The sequence below is a fragment of the Gossypium hirsutum genome, chromosome A11 (assembly GCF_007990345.1).
Source record: "Gossypium hirsutum isolate 1008001.06 chromosome A11, Gossypium_hirsutum_v2.1, whole genome shotgun sequence".
In the NCBI taxonomy this organism is placed as follows: Eukaryota; Viridiplantae; Streptophyta; class Magnoliopsida; order Malvales; family Malvaceae; genus Gossypium; species Gossypium hirsutum.
Window position 1 is genome coordinate 112,024,567 of NC_053434.1, and position 20,072 is coordinate 112,044,638.

Here is a 20,072-nt window from a genome sequence, read left to right on the forward strand (position 1 = left end):
ACTATATGAGTACTCAAATCAGTCAGATTGATTATCAATTTTTAATTTGATCAGTTCCACATGCCACACCTGTTTGTCCAATTCAATTTAATCAATTATTAAAATAATAAAATAAAAATTAGTTCAACCGGTCCACACGACCAATTCAATCAATTCACGTGTCCATCGATCCAACCGACCAGTCTGAAAACAGTGCGTCAAAGTTACAGCATGAAAAATCAGAAATTGGTAATCAATAAGTTTTTCATTTCTTCAATGTAATAAAAATGAACAAAGCATCTTTGATGGAGAATTCGAGAGAAAAAGTTACAGATAATAAGTCCTATGCCATAATTCACTTTCTAAGTAACCAAAAACCTATGTTCCATCATATGGAATCAGAGCCCTATTGTCAGCAACCCCATAGGATTTAGTTCTTCTCCAAAAGGGTCTGGTCACCATACAGAATGTGCTGATGTCTCCTACATGAACCAACTCTGCCACAATAGTCACCGAAAATGGGTTGTTTCGATAGCCCTTGCTCTCAGTTCAACCATGTTATTGTTGGCCTCCTACCAGATTGGTAACGGGATAATATGGACTATAGACCAATCTCGAGAGGAGTTAAACCAAACTAATGACTTCATTGAACAAAGGTAATTCCAATATGTGAGGTTAAGCAAGGGATGGTCTGTTATGAGCTTCATTCAAACTCTTATGGGATTTGTGCCGTTTCTTCTCCCGCTTCTTACTGCTGTTACAAAACCAATAATCAGCATGAATCCACATAGAAAGTAGGTATACAAAAAAACATCTCGTATCTACATAGAGTGAATTGTACGGAACATACTCGTCATGCGAGCTATGCCCCCAACAAGATTTCAGTTTCCGGTTTATGTGCTTCATATCCTTTTCTGTGGGGAACTTGAATTTCCTAACCTATATATGTTGCCAGCCAAAGTATATAATTGAATCAGTGAAACCTTGTACGGATTTATTGCTGAACTGGATTTACGTCAAAAATCAAATCACAATGGAACTATACCCAAGCATCTATAGCATCTAGAGATTCTATCAGCTGCAAAATGGTGTGCTCGGAATTCTGGCGTGCAAGAATTCTTCTTAGGTATCTGCAAAGAACACAACAAAGACTTGAAATAAATTGTAAAATATTAGTTTATCATACTCCTAACTAAAAGAAATTCATGAATTATGAAGCAGCTCATACCCCTCAAAGTCGAGAACTCTATGCATCTCATTCGCATTGCGTAAAGCAGCCAGTGCCAACTGTAACATAGCAACAGATAAGCAAAGCCACGAGAATCATATTATAGGAAGATCAATCAATCCATGATACAGATTTGATCAATTGCAAATGAGAACATGCATAACAATTAGCACATTACAACAAGTATAGGACGCTTATATTCATAATAGATCATGAAAGAGGGGTTTGTTATGCTAAAATTTCAACAAAGTTTCTATTTAAAACTCAGTTCTGTTCAGGTGAAATTAATTAAAGAAAAAAAAAATATCCACAAGCAAAGAACCAATTTTTTTATGAGAACTAATTGATATGGCCTTCTCAAAAGATATTCTCTGTGTAGACTATCAATTGAGCAAAATATGGCAAAAGATTCGCTCAAAATGGAGTTTGAACTATAAAGAGTACCTGGCCAGGAGGAAAAAGATGTGGAGCATCAGTAAGCATAATTTTGTCAACTTCCAACCTTGCAGTTTCTTGCAAATCCTATGCAATATTAACACGTCAATTGGACACATAGAAAACATCTTAGGAAGATAAAGTCGGGCATTTGTAATTTTGGAGGCTATATATTGCCAGCATTAAGTCAATGCCCTAGCCACGCTAGTATAAAGATACAAGTTTGGATCAGATTAACCAAAAGTTCAAAGATAGGAGCTCCATTGCATGTCAAACCAAAAATTGAAAACTCTCCAGAAAATGAGTAGGAATGGGGCTATCAAACATAATATTCCAGAGGACAATAACAAATATTACCTTCAGCATTTGATTTTCGTCATCCTTTACTCCACAGAATTCCTAGAGAACCAACACTTTTGTCATTAATTATTAGGGGGAAAATGAATCGCACAGACTAAATCAGAGCAGAATGCAATAGAAAGGGTATCATAACAAAACCCCTTTTCTTTGTATCAGTTCACCAAGATGGTTAGCTCATGATTATATTGATTATTGACCACAGACTAAGGGTTCCAAAAGTTAACTTTTTAACTACTGATATAAATAATATTGACTAAACAAAAAAGGGAAAACAAATGATTACCCCAAATAACAACTTAAGATTTACTTGTAAATATATTTTACAACTATAGAAGGAAGAACAAAAGGATAATCAGTAACCAAACCCACCTCCATGTCATTGACAAAACCTTCAACTGAACGATAGGGTGCATAAACAATGAGATCAAATTCCAGACTCTGCAAATCCAGTTATGTACTTTTGAGAAGCACAAGCAAAAGAAAAAAGCAAGACTAAAAGAAAAAGGAAGGAGAACAGTAGCCATACCTGATACACTATCATCTCGTAATTGAGAATCATTTGATGATCCTGTGAAATCCCCTTACCAAGCTCCTCTGCTGACACATGATTTTCTTCTATCTTACAGGCCGCATACACACAGGTTAACCTAGAGTTATAAAGAAACTTTTCCAATTTAACAATTACATTATTCTCTAAAGAAAGTTTAGTATTCAATGGTGATTATCAGTCAAAGTAACATTTCTTCCACCACCACATACGAAATGACAAAGTCAGGGACAATATACAAATTCCAAACAGTATGTTGCTTACCTGATATTTTCATACATTTTTAAAATAGCACATGATGCATTTTTCTAACATACTCTTAAGCGCAAATCAGAATGACTCATCCAGCATATTACATGCAGAGATAAAGGGCATTGGAGCTTGTATCTGAAAGAGATTTAGAAGACTCGTACATTATATGTTTTGGATGATGTTCCATGACCGACCATTGCAGGTAAAACCTTTTGAAATAAATTAGAGCAGTTGCCTGCAAAACATGAACCACAAACAGAATCACATTGATCATGGCCTCATATTTATTTATAGTATGACCATTATCCAAAAAAAAAAAAAAAAAGGTAGTAAGTACCTGAATTTTATTAGGAAAGTAGAATGCACTACAAACTTCTCGAAGTTTGTTCTCATAAAACACTCGCATGAACTGTTCTTCTTCAATGTTAAGAGGTTTTGGACGAGAATGCTTGTCAGCTGACATGAACAATCAAAATATTACATGGTACGCTCGATGACCTAGCACCTCACAATAGAACTAAAAAGTAAAAGAAAATTTCATTTACCATTATCTCTTGCAATAGGTTCAGGGTATGATAGTGAACCATCAGCGTCTACTTCCATTTGTGTTGTCCCATACTTCAGAATAAATCAGCAAGTCAGCTTCAATAAAATGAACACCAGAAAGAAAATTTCCACTAGGAATGGTTTCAATAATGGTGGTTTGCAACTGACAACATTTAAATGCTTCTAATGGGAAGTAAAGAAGGGAGTTCAACACCAATTTCATCTAATCTACTAAAACGATAATCCGAAGGTACACTATGCAAACACACACTCAAGCTCGCGCATATAGACATACATACAAAACTGAAAAGAAAGGACTCTGTCATACCTTCTCCAGTGCTTGTATTGCTCTTTGATTTGCAGCCTTGTATTTCTCAACCTATATCAGCAAAAAAAGAATTAAAAACAAAACATAAAAGAACCTAATTTAAACTTGAGAAAGTTCTCAATTAATTGCAATTCCTACTTTTCTATCTTTTCAATCTCTTCTTACATCAATAAAGCATCCATGAAGAAAATTAAGCAAAAAACATTAACACCAGCAGGTTGTAATCAATATAAACAGTGGAAACGGAAAAACATTGCAAAGAAAAACAATTGGTTTTTTCCTCACATTTAAGAAACAATGAAATTTCTCTTTTTTTTCTTTCATATTATTTACCAGTTCTTGAGGCGAGAAGATCCAGTTAGCTCTATGAGTCGATGTATGAAAATCAGCCATGAAGAACTCAGTAACTCGGTAGCCCCTGACTCAGCAATTCGATCGCAGCTACGCAAAATAATTTCTCCAGCCACTCAACACACTCACATCTCCCCAAATTTTAAGTCTTTCCAAATTCAGATCCGGGTTCCAACGCCCGAGCAGGAATATCAACCCGCTTCTAAGCTCACTTTGTGAAACCCCCATTATCCCCTCCACCAAGCCTCAACTTCAAAGCCCATTTAAAGTACTACTTCAGCCCATAAACGTTTCTATTTAGTTTTATACATTTTCATAATTTTTTTATCATTAATATTTTAATAATATGATTCTCATATTTTTATTCTATTTATGTCGATCATATGTTAAAATTTTAGTAAATTAAAAATTTCTAAATATATGTTTAATGTAAAAAACTTTCCATCATTAACATACATTAATAAAAATAATATTTTAAATTAATATGATAAACATACATTAATAAAAATAATATTTTAAATTAATATGATAAATATAACAGATTAATTCGTAAATTTATATGCATGATAAATATAAATATATAAATAAATTCAACAATTAAAATGCTAACTTAATAATCGCAGAAAAAATCATAGAAAAGTGTAAAACTATCTATGTAAATGAATCCATATATATAACGGTAAGTTTTCTTTTACTTTTCGTCGAATTTTATATAAAGTCTCCATACTATACATTTTTAATAAATTTAATCACTTTTTTTATTTTTTTTTGAAATATTTATTTTCACTGCTCCGATTAAATTTTCCATGAATCTCATCAAATAATTTGCATGACATATTTTTTATACTGTTGGAAAAATATATTTTTTCTTTTGTTGTCTTTTTTAATTTGCAAAAGCAAAAAACTTATCTAATTATAAAAATTTAAAAAAAAAAACCTAAACGTGTTGGTATTTGGAAAAATTAATGAGAAAATTTGTCCCAATGCCAAAAATATTTTTTATTTGAAAATCAAGCAACTAGACTCACTCGACCTTCGTTGCCAACGACTAGTATATGCATTTGTCAGTCTTTAAACTCTCCCTTTGCTTCTTGCACAACGGCCCAACAGCCATGACTCTTCTTACATCACCAACTCCTGTACACTTGTTTTGTGGCTGTCGTTCGTCATTGGTATAGCTTTGAAAGGCACCGTTCGTGCTCATCTCTTACCTCCTCTACCATAGGGTACCTCCCTCTATCCTGAAAGAATCCATCCTCCGAAGGAGCCTATTCAGATCCAATCACATTCGCCCTCTGTACACCTCTTGAAGCCAACCAATCACCCCTTTAATTTGGTCAAGACTACTAACTGTTCGAAACTCTAGTTAAAGATCCCGAACTCCGAGATCTGAAAAAAAGAGGCTTCAAGCTCTCCAAGGCTATTCATTGTTGCTGGACGCTTGGTCTTTGAGCGGTCGGACATCACCCCTACTTGTCGCATTTGCCATTCCATCAGTTGCCCATTGGCCATTTATTCAGCGTGATGAGAAACAATTGTAGAATTATAAGTTTTGGACTTAAAATAGTCCTCTACCTTTCTCAGTAGAGGCTATTATTACGTCGACTTTCGCTCGCCTTTCTTCGGTATTATGTCTTTCCCTCGAGGATAAAGACATGCCATTTTGTTGTGTCGATGATGGTCTTGTTTTGTACTAGTCAAAGCTTTGGCTATCGTCTAATTGTACCAAGCTTGTTAAAAGCTTTGGCTTGTTCGAAGTTATCGCTTTTGTTCACTTGTATCAAGCTTGACACTTGTTGCTTGTAAATTTATTTCATATATGAAAGTTTCTCATTGAGCAAAAAAAAAAATCAAATTATAGTAGGACTAAAGCTACTAAACGGCTTATCATGGCGTGCATCTCGTCCTCATCCATGCAAATTTTGTGAACGGTGAGCCTTCTGATTCTTTCCAAATCGGAGGTTAAGGTAAGGTGACTCTCTTTCTCCGTATTTATTTGTGTTGGGAATGGAACGACTCGCTCATAGAATTACTATGGAGGTCCAGGCAGGAAAATGGAATCTGATTCATCTAAGACGGGAAGGCCTGGCATTATCACATCTTTTCTTTGTTGATGATCTGGTTTTGTTTTGCCAAGCTGAAGTGAGCCAAGTGACATTGATTAAAAATTTTCTTGAAGAGTTTAGTGCCCTTTCTGGTCATAAGGTGAATGCTCGCAAAACACAAGTATGCTTTTCGAGTAATGTGGAGAACGAGTCAACGGATTCGTTGGATAGCTTGCTTAGGTTCCAAAGGGTCAATGATCATGGGCGCTATTTAGGTGCACCTCCTTTCCAAAAACGCATCATGAGGAGAGATTTTCATTTTGTTATTGACAAAATTAGAAGCCGGTTAAATGGATGGGATGCTAAACTGCTGTCTATGGTTAGGAGAGTCACATTAGCTAAATCGGTTATGATGACTATGCCTAACTACTTCATGCAGACAACTTTAATCCCTAGTGGGGTTTGCACGAAATTGAAAAACTTGTGAGGAATTTTGTTTGGGGTGCCTAGGAAGGGAATAGAAAGGTGGCACTTGTGAGTTGGGAGGCAATATGTTAGCCAAGTAACGGGGGAAGCTAGGGTCTCCACCATTTAAATTTACAGAATATGGCTTTTCTTTTAAAATTGGCCTTCCAAATTATTGCGAATGGTAATGATCTATTGGTGCAAGTGTTACAATCTAAATATCGAATCAAAGGTAAAATCCCTTTGTCGACTGGGAGGCCAAATAGCTCATTCATATCGAAATCCATTTGAAAAAGTGTGGCCTCAATTGTTACGTTCAATTACCGGTCAATTGGGAATGGGCGGACAGTAAGATTTTGGAAGGATCGGTGGGTGTCGGGTTTGGAGATGTTGGATAATTACTATCTAATACCAGCTCAAATGGAACTGGCGTTATTGGTGTGTGATATGGGAAATGATGTCAGTTCTTGGCTTTGGGAGAAATTTGAACATTTACTTAGGACATTCTACTTCGAATAGCGGCTATACGGCCTCCATTGAATACAACTAGCGATGATGTGTGTGTGGAGTAACAGTACCTCAGGTCAGTTTACCATAGCTGCTGCCATATGTCGATGGCTAAGAGTTCTTGACAACAGGTTGACAGTGTATGGTCTTTGATTTGGAAATGTCCAAGTTCTTAACGTGTTAATAACTTTTTATGGCTCGTGAGACTGGAACAGTTATTGACAAACAAAAAAAGGTGTCGTAGAGGTCTTTCCTCGTTTCCAATCCGTGTCATTAGTAGGGCTGCCACCGAAAGTTTAATTCATCTACTTCGAGATTGTTCAAGTACTAGATTAATTTGGCATCGTTTCTTACGGGTTAGGAGGAATGCATCTTTTTTCAATCTCCCCCTCCATGAATGGCTAATTGCGAATCTCACAAACAAAGTGGCTATTGTGGATGGCATGCAATGGAATACCCTGTATGGCATAATTTGTTGGCAAATTTGGAAGCAACAAAATCGGCTTGTTTTTGCTATGAATTTCAGTGCTGGTAAGATATGTGTCAAGAGCATTATATGGGCGAAACATGAGTCAAATGCTGACTTACGTAATGGATAGCCTAGAAACCACCAATGGAGGGCTGGGTCAAATTGAACTGCGATGGGTCTGTACGAGGGATTGGTGGTGTATTGAGGGGTTGGATTGGTAACTGGATACTGGGCTATTCTCGATTTCTTAGCTCATGTTTGATCATCGAGGAATAATTATGGGGAATGTTGGAGGGACCGAAAGTGGCGTGGAGCTTGGTGGTACGGCGACTTGAGGTGGAAGATGACTACGCAACAGCGATTATGTTAGTAATGATGCAACGAAGTGGAAGCAGCGGACTGAGACTCAAGACATAAAAGCTTTGTGTTGCAAGCCTTGGGAGATAGTGGTTAAACAGGTTAATAGGGAGGCAAATCAACTAGGGGATGGTATTACAAAGATAGCCCACGGAAGAGATAAAACGTTGGACAAGCATACACATCCACCAGCGCACTTGTGGGGAGTTTTTCTCAGTGATGCAATGGGGTGGAACTCATGATCGAAAGGTCCCGATAATTTTGTTTGTATGCTATTGGCTACCCAAAAAAAAAAAAATGCTACCAAAAGGCATAGTACAAGACTTGTTATACTATTTAAACTTTATTTTTCCTATTTTACATTCACTGAAAATTATATAAAAAAAAACATATATAGTAATAGGAATATAATAAAACATGTTGGATAAAAAGTACCATAATAGTCATTGTATAGTATTTGCATTTTGACCTTCAATTGAGCAAATGGGCAAATTAGATTCTATACATTAGATGAAGAAACAAAATAGTCCCTCCATTAAAATTGCATAGTTAAATGCTCTTTTTTTTTTCTTCTACATATAAGTCATTATAAAAGTTTAGCTCTTGACATTTACACCTCTATTCACTTTGGTTTCTACTATTCTATTTGAAGCAAAATAGCCCTTAACCTTTCATTGCCGATGTGATATTAATTTGTTGTCACATCAACAAATAGTTTGTAATTATAAAAATATAAAAAATTATAAATAAATGTATAAAGGTGGAAGACTAAGTTTGTTTTTATGTGTTCAAGAATGTGTTTCAAAGTGGCTGTTGAAGAGCTAATGGTAGTGGCCATTACAACTAGCATTGCGACAAACTCTGTTACTTGCCATATTAGGAGTTGACAGAAATCAATTTCTGAAATAAAACCTTTGAATTTTGAATAATGTTGATATTATGGAAGTATGGAAGCTTGTCTATGAAGATCAATTCATTTGAAGCAACTTATCTGAATATTGGATTAGATCGGATCAGATCAAGCAATCGAATCCCTTAGATTATGACGATTGGATAGGGATAGCATTGAAGACATATGTCCAACAGTCCACTTCACATGGGTCTTTATTATTATGTTGTATATTGTTATTTTAGTTGTTTAATAGGAGAATTTATTGTAATTGATCAAGTATGTTAGAAAGTTTAGAAACTCTTATATATTTTGAGAGACATATATAAGTTTTTTACTTAGTATTGAGAGCACCTATTTGTTCATTGTAAAACATATTTTTTTAGAGTGCATTTGAGAAAGTAAATAAGATTTATTGACTGCTTAAGTTCTCAAGGTGACAACTTAAGAGGTGAGTGGTCTAGATTTTTATCTACAAAAGTAAGGTTCCTATACTGGGATGTTATAGGACTTGAATCACTTGTTGTATTGGATTGAAAGATAGCGAATTACTCACTGAGTTAAGCTTCGTAGATGTAAAGAAACTAGATTGTATAAAGAAAATTTTGCATTCTTGTTTTCTCTTTATTGCAATGTCATTGCAACCATCGCTTCCATTTAAGCACTCTATTTTTCTTTGTAATTAGTAACTACCTGTTTCAATAATTGTTATCAAAAGCCTCCCACTTAACGTGACTAGTGGTGTGCCCTGGTGTTGTTAAATGCTAGATATGGACGGATCTTTAGTTGCTTGCCCCCTATGTTGGAGGCTTCCAAATATGCTTATTGAAAGGAAAAAAAGAAAGCTTTCATCAAACCCGCTGATGAGAAAGCGTGGAGTTCTGTCCTCGTTGGATGACAATCTCATATGATTGAGACAAAAGCAAGGACTCCTAATTTCGAGTTAGCTTGGACCATTGATAACGAATGATTTGCAAATATCAATTCTAAAACTCTTTATGCTATCTTATGTAGCATTGATTCACAAAAGTTTAAGAGAATTTCAAAGTGTTGAATTACTAAGGAAGCATGAGACATCCTTGAAACTGCTTCACTGCGTCTTCTTTGCAAACTAATCTTGAGGAAAAAAAAATAGAAAAGGAGTACTAAGATCAGTTTGCATATTCAAATGCTATATGTAAGCGTCCCGGCATTGAATCAAACCAAGTTGGTAAAGGGATTGAAGAGCATATATTTTAAGGTCTAGTTATCAAACCAATGAACTTTGGGGCAAAAAGCCAAGGCCCTATTTCTATATAGGATGGTTTATGGTTATGTATATCTTTATCCAAGGCAGGGGTCTTGAATGGAAAATTTGTTCTTTAGTCCTTTTAAAACTTAGAAAGTTATAAGTTAATACAATAACAAAAATGCATAATACCTCTCAAGAAATTTTAATTCCACTCTAGCCCCTAAAAAAATTGTAGTTCAATTCTAGCCCCTAAGATATTTTTTTATATACAAATTTGTGGCAATAAATGACTTTTTTTCCTATATATTAGGGGTGAGCAAAACTCAATTCGATTCAAAAAAATTAAAAAAAATTCAAATTTCGAGTTATTCGAATTATTCGAGTATACTCAAATAAGTAGTTTGAATCGAGTTGAATATCACAATTCGAATAACTCGAATAATTTGAATAATTCGAATAGCAGATTGGTGTAAATATCCTTTTAGTCCTTGTCAAGTTTGAAAATGATCAAATTAGTCACTCTCTCAACAAAAATTACAAAAAAAATTCAAAAAAATTCAAAAATTCAAAATAATTTTTAAAATTAAAAATATTTATAAAAATTTTAAAATTTATAGTTTTTAGAAAATTATAAAAAGTTTCTAAAAAATTCTAAAAAACATATAAAGAAAGTTAAAAAATTAAATATTTTCTAGAATAATAATTTTGGGACCTAAATAAGTTAATTAATTATTCAAGCTTATCATACTAAGATATTTTTTTATTATTTTGCTTTGAAAAAATTTTCAAATATATATTATTTTAAATTTATGAGCTCTAACATAGAATTAGTTATACTATAACAATATTTAAATTTGACATGTTTAATTTTTAAATTTAACTCTAACAATTTCACTCGATTCAATTCTACTCGGCTAGAATTTTATTTCACTTGAATTGATTAAAAAAATTCAAATCGAGTTATTATGATAAAATAGGACTCGTCAACTTAATTAATTCGAAATTTTTCACTCGATTCGATCAAAGACTCACCCCCAACGTACACTATTTAGATATAAAAATAAATACTAAATGTAATTGTTTTCAATATAAATATATCTTTTTAAGAAAAACTAAATATATCAAATACAAATATCAATATTTAAAAAAATATATCCTAATTTCTCCTAATTTTAATTTTGGTATGAATGATGTTAAGGCCATCATACTTCAAATGATTGTTATTTTGAAAGAATTTGCATAGCAAATAATGGAAGGTGGGCTACACTACACCTACACACCCACCATGCAGCTTCCTTTTTTTTTCCCTTTTTTTTTTTTAATATTCACTTTCTCTTTTTGTCTCCTCCATGAATCTACTTGATAAGATAGCAAACTTCCCCAGCTGTTCAATAAATTTTCACTAATCAAGTAAAACTAAAAGTCAGATAAAAGAAAAAATAAGTTGAAAAAAGAAAAACATGTCACATGCTTCCTTGAATTTATAAAAATGAAAAAGGAAACCCCCCAAAAAATGTACTAAATTGAGATTAAAAAAACCCAAAAATCATTTTATCACTATATTATTATTCTTTTGTCATATCAATTAAACTCAACAATTTGATTTTTGAATTTGTTAGACATTTAAGATCTTTAGATTTCTTTTTGCAACTCTTTTGTTTAATCTTTATTGTCACCATTATTGTACCATGCACTAACACCCCCATGCACTAACCCCCCCCCCCCCTTTTCAATTGGTAAGTGTGAAATTTCTTTGAAATTTCAAACAAAAAAATGAGTTACATATAATCACCAAAAAGGGTTTTATTTTCTAGTCATCACTCATTCAAATTGTTATAATCAACATTAATAATGACGGTAGAACAATTGCAAAGTAATAAGAAAAAAAATAAGAACACAAATTTTACGTAGGAATTTTTTCGAGAAAAAAACTATAGACAGAGGAAAATAATTTCATTAATGTTGAAAAACGAATAATATAAGTAGAGTTTCTACTACATCTATTTAAAGGTTAAAAAATTCTTAGTCTCTCGCTCCCACAGATCCCCTTATTTTACCATTGTATTTATGTTTTCAACAAATGATGAGATTCGAATCATATAATCTCTAACACAAATTACACCAAAAAGTGTATTTACCAAAAAGTGGTAAAGTTATAGTTTTGAATTTGTATATCAATTTTGAGATTTACATGATTTGAAACTTTTGTTTTTGATAAGATTCATGATTTGAAACTTAATTAAAGTCAATATTTTGACTATTCATTACAAGAATCACACTGTAATCTTACAACCCAAATCATAATTAATTAGTACTTCTCCCAAAAATGCATATGTTTCTTTCAACTATCAAAAAGGAAGAAGTTATTATTGAAAAAATTGTTATTATTCAACAATCAAAATGCACATTATGATGCTCAAAGAATCCAAGATAAGTAGTATCTAACAAAGCATTATAGTTAAATTCAATCTAAGATAATCCAATCCTATACATTATACTGCCTTTTTTTTAATATAATTAATAATTCCATCTAAATAATTTTAATATAAAATTTATAATTTCATCTTAACCCTATGATATAAAATTCTAATTTCATCTCTGATTATATATAATCAGATGGTTTTATCAAATATTGTGTCGAGTTGAACCCGAATTATGCAACGAACACGAATGAAAATTAAAGAAATTTAACAAAAATATTTACGTAGAAAAATCCTTTCGAAGAGGAAGAAAAAATTACGGACAAAGAAAATTTCACTAAAAATGGCAAAAACTGAAAGGGGGTACAAGATGGAGAAACAAATAAATCCCGAAACCGAAATACAAAGTTTTCTCGAAACTCCCATAATCACTCTCTTAATTTTGTTGTTGTTATTCTAAACTATCTAAGGTTGCTAAAAGGTCTATTTATAGGCTGAAATTCATGTGAAAATATGACTAAAACATCACTAGAATAATCAGAGTTAGATTGAGAAAAAATATTAGAATTTAACTAGGAGAAGAAACCTAGTTAAATGGGGAACACGTTGTCACATTGGGACGCCATGCATCGCATTATCAGGACGTGAAGTGTTGCGTCGTCAAGACGTCAGCTCTTCTTTGTCGATTATATTTTATCTGAAATGTGAGTCACACTCCTCATATTGAGTAAATAATTAGTAATCTATCTATCTTAACCCTTTTCCAATTAAAACCAATGGTTAATGCTTTGGTTGCTGAGTTTTTTTTTTTTCAATTAAAAAGTTAAGTGATTTTAGTAAGAGTGTTGCTAGCAAATCATCCTAGTTGAGAGAGACAAGAAAATCTTTGAGTTCTGCTTGAAAGTAGCTTTTGCCTTAATTGCATTCATTTTCTTTTTCCAAAAGAACAAAAGTTGGTAGGGAAAATTCTCTTTTATTTTAAATGAAAAAAAAAAACCTCAAGTGAAAGCTCATTGCCAACTTATTAAGTTCATGGAGGTCTATCTTTAGATTCCTTACTCAGCCTGTCCACCAAGACTCTCTTTTTGTCAATTTAAGGAAAGTCTTTTTATTTCAATTTTAATTTATTATTAATAAATTTGTTCTTTTTAGTCTATTTTTGTCATTGTAGTAATTTATCATCAAATTTGGGAAAGAATGCCCCATTTCTAATACATGATTAGCATATCAAATTGTAGTTATTCCTTATTATCTAGTAATAAACTAACCCCAATCTAGCCTGAAAATAGTTAAATTATTTAAGTTTGTTACTTAGTTTTATTGATATGGACAATTAAAAAAATCATAATATATATTTTCAACAAATATTTTCGATAAGATAAACTTAAAAGTATTTCTCAAAATTGTAGAGAATTTTTTTACTTGAGTAAAAAAACATTACAAATCAGTAAAATAAAGTATCATAAAGAAATGATAGAGAGGAAAATTGAAAGAAATCCTGAAAAATAAGTGTGGTTGCAAATGAGATGCTGAAAGCAATAGAGGGCTGAGAAAAGTGAGAGCTACAATGATTGTTGTGATTGTAGAAATGAAGGTACAGAGAGAATTGTTAGAATACTCAAGTTTGCCAATAAAAAATAAAAAATTGTTAGAATACTCAAGTTACAAAGAAAATTGAGAGGGTTTAGTGAATGTGTTTAAAAAAAAAAAAAAAGGAAAAACACATATATCATAAGAAGGTTACACTCATGTGTTATTTATGGTAAGCAAAGCATTACTTATATGGTTTGATACCGGGATGCTTTCTATTTAACGATAAAGGGAAGAACTTGTATTAGAGGAAAATGTTAAGAAATGTCTTCTTAACAATGTCTGTATTTTGAGCTTCCAAGATATGCTCTTAAGACATCTCAATAGTGGAGCAATTCAATAATTATACCAATCTTTCGGGACTAACTCCACAACCTTTGCATATATAGTTGCAATCCAACAATCCTGCCAACTTTCTAAAGCTAGCTACACAACATTTACATATTTGCATGTTTTTTTTTTTACTTTTATTTATAGGAAGAAATTGTTTTCTTGAAACTATTATTTACAAAATATTATTAACCAAAACTTAAGTATCTACAACAATTAATACTAATTAATTCAAAGATTGTCAATGATAAGAATGGAACCCAAATTCAGCCTTCGCTACTAACTTACTACTAAACAAAAAAACATATATAATATATATTAGGTGAAGTTAGAAAGTTTAAAATCGAATTATAAATTTTTAAAAGAATAAAATTTCCCATATTAACTTAAAATTTTATAAATTTTCTAGAATCAAATTATAACTCTACAATTTTATAGAGCTAAATTCTTTGCCCTATCCTCTAACAATAAGCTACTTCTCTCGTAATTTTTTATAACCTTTTTTTTAGAAAGAATTATAAAAATAGGGACGCCACCTCATTTATATATATATATATATTTAATAGTTTAATATCACATTAATATTTTTATTGGAAATAAATCAAATTCAAATAAAAATTTTAAAATTTAAGAAAAAAATACTAATGTAGCATTAAAATATTGAAAAGGGTTAATATCTCTGTTTTATACAATTGTTTCTCTCATATTTTCATGATTTTGTGTATTATGAACCGAGATATACTCTGAATTGAGGTACATCAACATTATTAACTAATAAATTTTGGACTAAAGTGGGTATTTATAAAAGTTGAATTACCCCAATAATTCAATGGCAAAACATATATATATATGTTAGATAAGGAATTTGAGATTAAAGAAACCTATCAACTTTAAACTTTTAAAACTCATAGCTGTTGTTCAATGGTCTTTTTTTTTTTTTTTTAGTTCTACTTATCCAGCAGGATGTATATTTAAACAAGACAACAACAAACGAGTTAGATCGACATATCGTTACCATGCAATTAAAATAAATATATGTTGACAAAAATTTTCATGGATGATCCAAGCTTGAGTTATTTGATTATTCCTCAATATTTGTTTTTTTATTGCCTCCATTTCTAGAACTTAATTAATAATTTTGAATTAAATTAGTTTAAAATTTTCGTCGGTCTCAATATAATATATGATCTGATTAAAAAAATTGAAAGCTTAGGCAATGGGCAGAGTGGGCATGCAGTTGTTTTCATATGGGGACCATTCGGTTGGTAGATATTTATATATATAATGCCATGCCAAAAGCTTTAGCCACTTCGATGTTAGATCCCAAGAGATTGCAATTTTCAAGCTCATCAAAACAATAATAATTAATGGGTCTGCTCTCCTCTTCTTTTGAAGATTCACAGCATCAACAAAAAGTTCTAGTAATTATTATATTTATTATTAAATATTTGCATGAATTAATTTGAAATTAATTCAGTTCAGAAAATGTCAAAAAAAGTTAAAAGTAATAAATTATGTATAATTAAAATGGTTGCCATTTTTTTTTTGGTTGAATAGAAGAAAAGCTAACTACATAGCATATGTAGGCCTAGAATCAGTGTCGAACAAAGTAACGAATCCAATCGGTGGAGCTGTATAAACTTGTAATCCTTGCTCCTAGGATCTTACAAGGATCACCAACGTATGTGCAACAATGTTCGACTCCCTATGAATGTGAGTAACATGGACTGTCCAATTCCTACGTAGAATTTCGTTGATGCATGAGGTCAACTCATAGTTCTCATAGATGTCATCTTCACTGGTATAAGCTTGGACAACAACTTTGCTATCACTTTAGAGGAAAACGTAGGCTAGCACCTCTGGACCAAAGTAGCTGCAGACCATCAAAAATCGCCGGCAGCTCAGCCGCAGCCGCACAACAACTATCGATGTTCCTTCCATAGCCCATAACCCATTTACCATGCTGATCCCTAACCACCCCTATTGAAGCAAGACTCAAATTAAACCAACAATTACCATTGGTATTTAGCTTGACCCAATTCACTGGTGGAGCTTACCATCTATTTTGACGACTCATACAAATGGTTGCCAAATTTATTACTTGATGGGAGGGATCACTTATACATTTGTAATTTTTTATATAATTAATATTTTAATAATTTAACAGTGATATTTAATGTTCCATTCATATAAATATTCATGTATGTCAAATTTGACATAAATTAAAATTTTCTAACTATTCATTTAATGTAAAAAACTTTCAATCTTAAATATATATATATAAATAATATTTTAGATCAATATTGTAGAGATATTAGATTGATTCAAAAATTTACATGTATGACAAGTACAAATATCTTAATAAATTTAACAGTTAAATTATTCAAATATTAATTATAAAAAAATTACAATAAAATATAAAATACTGATATAAATGGATACCTATATATTTATATAAGAACAATATGATTAGTAAACAACGTTGCATGGTATTTAGGGATTGTGGCGACAGTAGACGACCAAAGTGTGGATGAGTGCCACTGCTAGCAGCGTTGACCACTGCACTGCATGGTTTGAGTGGATTGATCATACATAAAAGATATTCATCAAAATACTCACTCGTTTGACTTTGTAAAGAACTTTCGATCCTAATGCTTATTGATATTTATTGCTTTCATGTGTAGGCTATGGATTATGGGTTATAGAATGAAAAAATGGTGTGAATACAATTTAGGTCCTGATTGTTTTGAAATTAAGTAAATTGATCCTTCTTGAAAAAAAGAATAAATATGTAAGTTTAAAAATTAACGAAAGTAATTAATGGAAATTAAAAAATTTCCATTTTTTGATGAAAATATAAAAAACTAATGAAAAATAATAAAATAATTATAAATTGCAAAGTTTCCATTTTTCTGAATTTTGTTTGAAACATTTGAAATTTTAATTGCATTATAATTTTTTATCAAAATTATTTTATTTCTATTTTTTATTTTTTTTATTTTCATGGATGTCTAAACCAATTTTATAGAATTAAAATTTAAAAGTAATATTATACCATTTATGGGAAATTCATCAAAAAAATCTTTTCTTTAATAGAATTTTTCGTGCTTTTTTCAAAATTTTGTAACATTTTATAATTTTTAAATAATTTTTATAATAATTTTCCAATATTATGTAAATTGATTATTATTTTATTGAATTATTGAAAAATTAAAAATTGCTTGACGTTTTGATGATTACTTTGAAATTTGTTGTAGTAATTCTTTTCAAAGATTTTAAATTTTATTGAAGAAAATGTTATCGTCGTCATTGATGGTTTTTATTTGCTTAATTTTGAAAGTATAGGGATTACATAAATATTTTTTTCAAGAACGACCAAATTGCTCAATCTTGAATTTGACAGGGACCTACAAGGCATTTACACCGTTTGAAAACCAAGAAAATGACTACTGAAACCATTAGAGATAGATAGGGTATGTATGTTAGATTATTAAAAAAATGGAAGGATAAAAAGAGGAAACTGGAAGAGCAAAAAGTGATAATAAAATCAACTTTAAGCACAAATTATTCCAAAATGAGATGATAGAAATAGAGATAGTGAGATGGATATTAGTTAAGTGTTATTTACAAGATTGTGAATGTTTTTTCATTTTTATTTTCTTTCCTTTTGAAAAAAAATTATCAAACGATAAATGAAAATAATATTTTTTTCCTTTCTATTTTGTAAATAGTTGTTTTTTTTTCTATTTTCTTTTATCTCATTTTTTTTCTTTTCCTATCAAATTCACTTAAATTTTATTCTATTTTTTTCAAATCCATTGTCCCTCTCTAACCCATAAACAGGAGGATAATGCACTGTAGTGCACTCAAACTCACGTCCTTTTGTTACCAATCAAGCTACGACTTAATTAGCTATTTTTCATATGATTTTAGTTTAAAATAAATATGTATTTTTGTATGTTTTATTTTTAGTATAATAAGGCTCTTCAACTTATTAAAAAAATCATTTTAGCCCTTCATTTAATTTTTTTTACTCTTAAATTTGTGCTATCTGTCAAATCACCCCCAAAATGAATGGGAAAGTTAACATTTGCTAACTTTGCTTACATGACATATATATGGAGTGTCATATAGATATCACGTTAGTAATTAATTAATTTTTTTTCAAAAAAGATATTTTAAAAAATTAAAAATTATAAAAAGGGAAATATTTTTAATAATTTTTAATTTTAAAATAATTAATTAATTGTTAACGTGACATATATATGGATGCCACTTCAGTAAAGTTAACCAACAATATTTTTCCATCCATTTTGGAGTGATTTGACAAACAATACAAATTCAAAGCTAGAAAAAACGAAAAATTAAATGAATGACTAAAATAACTTTTTTACGGAAAGTTAAAACATTCACTAGGAAATGGGAGAGGGATTATCCAAAGTTACTTGAATCAAATAAAAAAATTTACTACCAATTTAATTGTTTTTTTTTTCACAATACCTAAAACTACTCATAGTCCCTCCCCAACCCATAAATAAGAGGATAATATTCTTCAGCGCACTTGAATCCACGTCCTCCTATATTACCAATCGAGCTAAAACTCAATCCGTAACTTAATTAATTTTTTTAAAAAATAGAGCATTAATGAAATAAAATATGTTAGTTATAATGTATATGTATATATGTTACTACTTGTCCTAGTTTTAATGTCACGAGTTATTAAAGAGACTTTAATTAATGTTAATCAAATTTGCAACCCTACTAACAAAAAGGTGTTGATAAAAAGATGACATGCAAAAAGGCAAAAAGCAAAAACAAAACATGATTGGTAGATTTGTCAACACGTTAATCTTTATAGACACTAGCTTGTGTAGGGTACAGCACACTACATCCCAATCACATTACTATTGTTAAATCAAGTAAATTTAAAATTAATTATTTGAATGGGGGTGGCTTTTTTTATTATTTAAATTCAGAAGTTGAATATATAAAAATTTAGAGGGAGGAAAGTGAGAATAATTGAAATACTTAGCTCATATGATTGAGACAAAAAGGGGATCTCCCACCATTCAATTTTATTTCTTCATTACTCATTGACATACCCCAACAATAAAGTGTTTTATCAACTAAGTTTAGCTGGCTCTCATGTGTAAAATCAAAATTTTCAAACTGTCAAAATTATATAAAAGATTCCTTAATTTTAGTTTATAATTATTTTCTAAACTTTTTTTTATTATATTTGTGATTTATGTCAAAGATATCACGTCATCACATATTTTTAAAACGGAAAATTTAATTTTTAAAATGAAAATAAAAAGAACATAAATGATCATATGTACATGTACCTATATTTATATTGTTATAAAAATACATAAAAATTAATTAATATAATTGGATTATCGTATACTCATGATGTAAGAGGAAAAAAAATGTAAGAAATATATTTATAAAATGTTTATGTAAAAGTCAAATGAGATTTTGGTTTAAATGGTAATTGATTAAGTTAAAATTTTGAAGATTATGAACTCTTAACTTTAAATCTTACCATAATAATATTTTATAAAAATGTTTTATATATAATACAAAATTTTTTTAAAAAAACTCTAATATTAAGAAAAACAAAAAAAATTATAGTCATTTTTTAATTGAGGTTTGTGTCTGATTGATTCGTGCTATTAACTCAATCAAATATTTAAATAATAATATAAATAAACAATTGATATTTATATGGATACATTAGTAA

At 30.7% G+C, this 20,072-nt stretch overlaps 1 protein-coding gene across 4 annotated transcripts; it reads right to left on the reverse strand.

The window, feature by feature from the left end:
• Nucleotides 1-225: 225 nt before the first annotated feature.
• On the reverse strand, nt 226-4,264 carry LOC107887579 (cyclin-H1-1). Of its 4 annotated transcripts, none has more exons than XM_041079869.1 (13): nt 4,009-4,264; nt 3,676-3,726; nt 3,347-3,419; nt 3,139-3,257; nt 2,963-3,036; nt 2,529-2,649; nt 2,372-2,440; nt 2,000-2,041; nt 1,652-1,729; nt 1,208-1,266; nt 1,025-1,109; nt 830-918; nt 226-730 (listed from the first exon to the last, which is right to left on the reverse strand). In XM_041079869.1, the coding sequence occupies exons 1-13, from the start codon at nt 4,066-4,068 to the stop codon at nt 655-657; spliced, it is 996 nt and encodes a 331-aa protein (XP_040935803.1). In that variant the 5' UTR covers nt 4,069-4,264; the 3' UTR covers nt 226-654. The 4 variants fall into 4 exon arrangements, with proteins under 4 accessions (XP_040935803.1, XP_040935802.1, XP_040935801.1 ...); XM_041079868.1 differs by having other exon boundaries at nt 226-733; nt 4,009-4,242; XM_041079867.1 differs by having other exon boundaries at nt 1,025-1,130; nt 4,009-4,242.
• Nucleotides 4,265-20,072: the final 15,808 nt, after the last annotated feature.